Source organism: Erigeron canadensis, chromosome 6 (genome assembly GCF_010389155.1).
Source record: "Erigeron canadensis isolate Cc75 chromosome 6, C_canadensis_v1, whole genome shotgun sequence".
NCBI classification, from domain to species: domain Eukaryota; kingdom Viridiplantae; phylum Streptophyta; class Magnoliopsida; order Asterales; family Asteraceae; genus Erigeron; species Erigeron canadensis.
The window spans coordinates 17,181,057-17,188,205 of NC_057766.1; the positions used below are offsets into that span (position 1 = coordinate 17,181,057).

The window sequence follows — 7,149 nt, forward strand, 5'->3', positions numbered from 1 at the left end:
AAAAGCCGCCCCATCACATCATGACCATTCACCCACCAACCATTTCCACGCTGGTCTAAAAGAGCACACGATAAAGTATACACATGTAAACATCAAAATCCATTATATTCATTATTTTGTATCCACATAAATGCAATAGCATACAAAAACAATAATCAATGATTAAGTAATGCAAAAGAAAGATTATAGTAAAAGATGAGAATAATATTGTAATATTAAAATTATTATTATTAGGGGAGAGGGGTGTTTTCAATCTTTTTCCATCAATACATAGTATAGACAATGAAGGTCAACATGGACTAAACTAAGCTATAGAGTCACTGAACCACCACCATCTTCTTTCCCTGTTAGTAAATGATCTGTTAGAAACCTGTATGTTTTCTTATGTTACAGATCATTAATCTACAACTAAACTAAGTCTTTCATGGTTCCTAATTCTTTCTTTACAGATTAGAAACAAAGGTCATTTCTACCAATATCTTCAACTAGGCTATATTTTTAGATTAACTAAAAAGGTAACACAAAAGACAATGACTTCCATCAGGCTGGTTAATTAACATTTCTGGTACCATCCACTTTCACCCATTCAAAACGCCCTGGGAGTGGCTTCTCCTTCACAGGGTCAAAGTTGTACCTGTATCATTATTTAAAAGAGATAAATATTATGTCAGGATCATGTAAAGGTGTCGATTCAGTTGACCCAATTAGTCGATTTGGCAAAATGTTGGCAAAAAATGTTCTACTATAAATTCGATAAGTCCAAAATGTTGGCAAAAAAAGGAACTGGCCAAATGCATATACATCGTTATTATTAATCATCATTTTAAAAGTTTAGATTATAATGTTCTACAAAAGATGGTTTCATATGCAATAATAATTTTAAAAGATTTAAACTATTAACCAACATGTGTTTGCAGGTAAAGGAGTAAAACCAACACAAACTGATAAAACCAATTTGACCTGTTACCAACCCACCCATCTTGCCAATCTATGATCACACAATCATATTGCATAAGAAAGGATATATACTTTTCAATAAAAAGTTGCTGCTGCTGCTTTTCAGGCTCGGTGAAGAACTCTTCCATTTCAACAGTTGCAGGGATGCGACTCGGTGCTGAATTCTGGACATGGTGATTGACATTAGTAGAATAAGTTCGCTTTGAAGAAGAACCAGGAGTAGTTATGGTATCAGGAGATCTTATTAAATTGCATGGTGTTGTTTCTCGGGCGCTCCTGCCACTAATACAAATGTGTAATCATTGTTAGCAACATTTTAATTGCATATAAGGGACAAACAAGCGTCACATTAAGAAAAATCTGAGCATGTACAATCCAAATAGGTGGTGCAACCACTACATTTGAAAATTACATAAAGTAAAAGTGCTTTTATGTTATATATTATACTATTAGATTCCGGGACCCTTAGGCCCCAGCAAGCGTAAAATCATGTAATCACCGTAAGGACTTCTGATCCCGATAAAGCAACTCAAACGATAATTTCGCATAATCTAAGTAACACAAAGGTATCCAATGAAGTGATACATGAACACCAAGAAAGTGGCTTCTTTTTGTATCGTTTCATTGATTCTAGATTCACACATGCCAAACACTAGAACCAAAAGAGCATTCGGACATCTAGATCAATTAGTACCGAATAAACAAGCGTACAAAAACGTATTGTATACACATCCCTTTCAAGGACAGTCATATACATGTATAAGGTATATTATTTCTGTTTAAAACATGACCAACTATATACTATTAACACGAATCAAAATTAACGAGACCCATATACATGACAAATCAAACATGATTTCATCTTTAAAAGTTTAAACTTTTCTCAAAACTCCAAAGAATATCATTTATTTATTTTTAGGAAAAGAGTGTCTTTTTTTTTCTTCTTGAAGTCTGATACATACCAAAGTACCAGAGAGCAGAAAAAGCCCTTTTGGAAGTGACTTTTCCAGAGAAATAAAAACATACTCAAATTGAACAGAAGTTCCACATATATTTATTAATTCATCAATCATTGCCAAACAAGGATCATATATATTCAATTCAAGTTTTGATATATGCTAAACAAAAAGTAGCCCCAATTAATGAAAAATATTCCACAGGTTTTAGTCTGTATACAAAAATTATAGATTTAATTATGATAGGAAAGCCCCAAAATGAAATTTGGTTTTTAAACTATAAATATACTCAAAAAAAAATTATGAAAATTAACTAATTTGCAATTGAGAATTAACTAAACTCCATAACAACTTTTAATTTTGAATGGAGCTAAAAAAGATACCTAAACTCCATAACAACTTTCAAAAAATATATATAAAAAACAATGAATAAGTGAGAACACATAAAACAATATTTTTTTTATTTGATTTATTATAAATTTAATCAATTATATCTACATTCAGTTGCAAAAGAAAAGCCCCCAAAAGAATTAATTTTGAGAAAATACATCAGGAAAAAACCCTAATTTATATAGAGTCAACTATAGCCCAAAAAAACCCCACCATAACAAAACTTTGAAATTAAAAAAAAAAATTGTAATACAGCAAAAAATAGCCTAACTACAAGATTAAAATAACTCGAAAAGAGACCAAAAAAAGAAGAAGTTATATCTATATTTATATCTATAAAAAAAAAAACAATAAAGTAAAACAAAACCAGTAAAAGTAACCATAATTTAATATCTTGAATAGAGAAAAAATAGACACAAAACACTAAATTAACATAATTCAAAAATGAAAATAAAAAACCCACCTTTCTTTAATATCAATTTCATCTATATTTTCACCAATAGACGAAGCTTCGGTATCAACCCCCAAATCTTTCTGAGATGCAGCAGCAGCTGAATCTTTATTCATTTTTGGTTGAATACGATGTCGTTTCGTTGCAGCTAGTTTCAAAAGACGACGGCTACGGAGTTGAATGTATGAAACGGTGTCGTTTTGTAAAGCTAGGGTTTTTGCACGTGTACGGACGCCGCCGTTCATTATTGAAACGTCGCCGAGTGTGTTTGAGTTCCGACCCATGTATTTACCCATTTTTGATATATTATTTTTTATTTTATTATTGTTTAAGAATCATGAGGGGTGACCGTTTGAAGCCGTTTTTGTAGTTGAGAGAAAGAGAGTTTTGAAGAAGAGGGCAATATGAGAATGAAAAATGGGTTTTTACCATTTTCAAGAGTTATTTATCGTGAGTGGGTCCATTTTTGTTATAAAATATACCTTCAAAATTTACTCTAGTGTCTTTTCTCAATTAAATGCTAAACTCTTCTTCATATTTCTTTTCTTCAAAATGAATAAGTTCCGTATGTAAAATTAGGGGAGGAACAGCTGTAAAAGAACAGAACAGTTGATGAACAGTCCACGAACCGTTTAAAAAATAAGAACTTTGTTTGTATTTGTTCGTTTAGTTACATGAACGAATATGAACAAAAAAATTTATTCGTTAGCTCTCGTTCGTTCGTTTATGTTTATGAACGTTTGATAACTGTTCGTGAACGTTTGTTCATTTATGTTCATGAGCAATTGTTCGCGAACAATCGTTCGTTTATGTTCGTTTACATATGCTAATACTTAATCAAATATACATAAAAATAGTTTAAACATAAATATTTCTTTTATATCATATACATATGATAGCCTAACTGGACATTTAATGTCGTTTATATCTTTCAATCAGGTCACGCGTTCGAAACATTTTAAATGCATATTGGGAAGTCCTTGCCAATGAGGCGGGGCATGGGGGTTGTAACACCCGTCGTTTAAAAATATGGATTTCTGAAAAATTTCGCCTAACCGCGTCAAGTAAAGCGGAAGTAAACTTTAAAAAACCAAACCAAAAGAATCTGTTTGGTTCATTTATTATTTTGTGTTGTTAGAAATTCAAAAGTAGTGATACATTGTAATTTAAGTTATGGACTTACTTGTTGTTAAGTCATGAGTTGATGATTTATAAGGTTGAGGGGCTAATTGTGATAATTAGCATTGTTAGCTTGTTTAGACTATAAATAGCCTTCAATCCCTTAGAAATCAACAACACTTAATACTTGGCATATCAATAACACACTCTTGATCCAAATTCTCTCTCAAAACACACACAAACACCAAGAACACACACACTAACCAAACGCCATTGTTGATGTGAATTCAAATGATAAAATCGTGTTACTACATGTGGTATCAGAGCAAACATCATTTTGATCTCGATCCATAACTGAATTCAATCACAATTCATCAAACAATCACCTTATAATTCGTTTTTTTTTTAATCCTGTTTCTGTTCATTTTTTTTCTCACTGAAAATTCAAAAATAACCTCTCAAATCACATAAAATCACAAATGTTTGTTCACCGATCGATTTCTCATAGTTAATAACATAATCCTCTCAAGTTTCGTGTTCTAATTCGATCTGGATCAAAAGTTCAGAGTTTGAGTTTCGTGTTCTAAAATTTGGGATTTGATTCTGTTGTGTTATAAGCTAAATTGTGTTAATCGGATCGTTGCTGAGGTGAAAACAAACTGTTTGCAAGTGGTTTCATGTTCCAATTCTCAGAAAATCAAAAGATATTGAAGTTTTAAAAATCGTCAATGGAGTTGTTCATGTTCGGAGGTTGAAGACGACCTTGTGAAACTAAAACGATCTCATTTAGATCGTTTCAGTTTTCTTTCCTTGATACTTACATTTCAGTGTTGTGGCTTGTAAAACGATTCAAATTTGATCGTTTTGACAAGTGTGGTTGTGGTGAGAAGAGTTGATTGTGGCTAACTGATCCTTTGGATTGGTTATGGTCAATTCAATTTCTTGAAATTAATCAAGTTGTTGAGAAATCCTGATAAGAAACCAAAACGATCTCTTTTAGATCGTTTCAGTTTTTGTGAAACCAGAACGATCTCTTTTAGATCGTTTCAAGTTTTACTGGAACATTCTCTGGTTTGAGTAAATCGTGAAGAGTAAATCTTCGTGATTGGTTTTGCTCAATTCATTTCATTCCAATTCATACCAAAACTTTGCCCAAATCATTTCAGAATACTTAGAATTTTTCTTCTTCTCAAGATCGTTTCAATTTTAAATCGTTTCATTCCTAGTTCAATATTAGATCGTTTCATTCCTGAACATTGAGATCATTTCATTCCTGCACAAATTAGATCGTTTCATCATCACTTCTTCTAAATTGTTTCATTTCACTTTCTTAAAACGATTTCAATTCAGATCGTGTCATTTCATTCCAAATTAGATCGTTTCATTTCTTCTTCAAAAATCAATTCAATTCTCAATTGAAATCAATTTCAAATGACTACTCGTGAAGCGTTGTCTCTGGGTATCGATACAAGACCTCCAGTTCTTTATCGTGGTAATTATGGACTTTGGAAGAAAAGGTTCATGGATTATGTGGAACGTCAGACTAATGGTCACATGCTTAAGGATTCAATCATGAATGGACTTGCTATGCATCGTCATCCTACTACCGGTGCTATTTTGACTACTGATCTTTTGAATGCCGAACATAGAGATCGTACTGCTGTTGACAACAGAGTTAGATCATGCTTATATCAAGCACTTCCTGATGAGATCTATGGCTCAGTTGATTCTTATGACACAACAAAGGAGATTTGGGATGAAGTTGCTAGACAAATGGAAGGTTCTGATGTAACCTCAACAATTCGACTGACAAATGTCTTAACTGAGTTTGACAATTTTCAAAAATCACCAAATGAATCTCTTGAGTCCGTGTACTACAGATTTTGCAATGTGATCAATGAACTGAGAAAGAACAAGGTCAAGAAAGATGAGATTGAGCTGAACATCAAATTTATCAAAGCACTTGGTCCCGGATGGGAAGATTATGGGACTCAAATCAAACAACATCAAGATCTGACCAAATTCACCATTCATACTCTTTATGAATCTTTCAAGTTGAATGAGCCACAAGTTCTAAGCAAATATTCACTCAACAAAGTGCCAGAAGTTGTATCTACTGATCCTTTGGCATTGGTTGTTGAACGAAAGGTTTCTGAGGCTCTTAAAAGACAAATGACTGTTGTTTCTTCGTCTGATGAGGAGGGAGAAGATTACTTGGCTCCAAGAGATGGTGCTCCTGATGAATTCTACCAAGCTCTTGCCGCTGTAACTAAGCATTTCAAGAAAAAATATTTCAAAGCGAGGCCAACTAACAACAATCTTCGAACTTCATCAACAAGTGCATTTCCAAAGAAGGAACAATATCATCACAAGAGTTTTGAACAAGGTGAAACAACTGGTTCCAAGAAAGGAGATAAGAAAGCAGAAACTGAGAAACAAATCGTGGAGAAAGGAAAAACATCTGACAAAAAGTGTTACAATTGTGGAATTCCTGGTCATTTTGTTGTGGATTGCAAGCTGCCTCGCAAAAAGAATTATGAATACTACAAGCAGAAGATGCTCTTGGCAAAGCAAGTTGAAGTCGGTCAAGCCTTGATTGCTGAAGATGACAAGTGGCTTTTACTGACTGATGATGAAGATGAAGATCTGTCTGCAAATGTATGTTTCATGGCAACGTTGAGCAAAGACAAAGCATTGGAGGCTGACAACAGTGACGAGGAATATCCCGATGATGAGGTAAATCTCGACTCTACTTTTTCATCAATTAAGGATAAAGAGTCTTGTAGAATTGCCTTATCAAACTTGACGAATCATTACACTTCTTTAGCCAACAAAAACAAGAAATTGAAAAATAGCATTTTATTTTCAAAAAGGGAGTACACAAAACTTCTTGAAGAAAATTCTAAACTACTTTTTGAGTATGATGCTATGAAACAAGAATTTCAAAACTATAAAGAACATATGTTGGTTAAAGAATGTGAAATGAATGCGTCTCCTGACTCTAAGTTATTGGAAAAGTGTCATAATTTAGAAAAGACCATTCTTCATCTTGAAAAAGCCAATCAAGATTTTGAAGTTCAAAAGACCAATAAATGGCTTCGTGCAAATGCGAGACAAATGGATGTTGATATTCTGAATAAGAAGCTTCAAGAAGCTACACCAAAAACAATTGAACTTGAAAGAAAAGTTTCTGATTTAAATCATAACTGTTTTTTAAAAGGCATTGAGATTGAAAATCTTGAAAGACAAATTGAGGAACAAAAAAAGAATATACTT

At 32.9% G+C, this 7,149-nt stretch overlaps 1 protein-coding gene across 2 annotated transcripts; it reads right to left on the reverse strand.

Moving 5' to 3' along the window:
• Nucleotides 1–207: 207 nt before the first annotated feature.
• On the reverse strand, nt 208–3,172 carry LOC122605555 (cyclin-dependent kinase inhibitor 4-like). 2 transcript variants are annotated; one of them, XM_043778514.1, is made up of 3 exons: nt 2,767–3,172; nt 1,030–1,233; nt 208–634 (listed from the first exon to the last, which is right to left on the reverse strand). In XM_043778514.1, the coding sequence occupies exons 1-3, from the start codon at nt 3,048–3,050 to the stop codon at nt 550–552; spliced, it is 573 nt and encodes a 190-aa protein (XP_043634449.1). In that variant the 5' UTR covers nt 3,051–3,172; the 3' UTR covers nt 208–549. The 2 variants fall into 2 exon arrangements, with proteins under 2 accessions (XP_043634449.1, XP_043634448.1); XM_043778513.1 differs by having other exon boundaries at nt 1,030–1,239; nt 2,767–3,171.
• Nucleotides 3,173–7,149: the final 3,977 nt, after the last annotated feature.

What these genes read in the sequence shown, in the direction of transcription:
- LOC122605555 (XM_043778513.1), bottom strand. Translation starts at nt 3,050, where the DNA reads ATGGGTAAATACATGGGTCGGAACTCAAACACACTCGGCGACGTTTCA. An exon ending in GAAATTGATATTAAAGAAAG is followed by an intron (nt 1,240 to 2,766) that starts GTGGGTTTTTTA and finishes CATTTGTATTAG; the next exon opens with TGGCAGGAGCGCCCGAGAAA. An exon ending in CAGCAACTTTTTATTGAAAA is followed by an intron (nt 635 to 1,029) that starts GTATATATCCTT and finishes ATAATGATACAG; the next exon opens with GTACAACTTTGACCCTGTGA.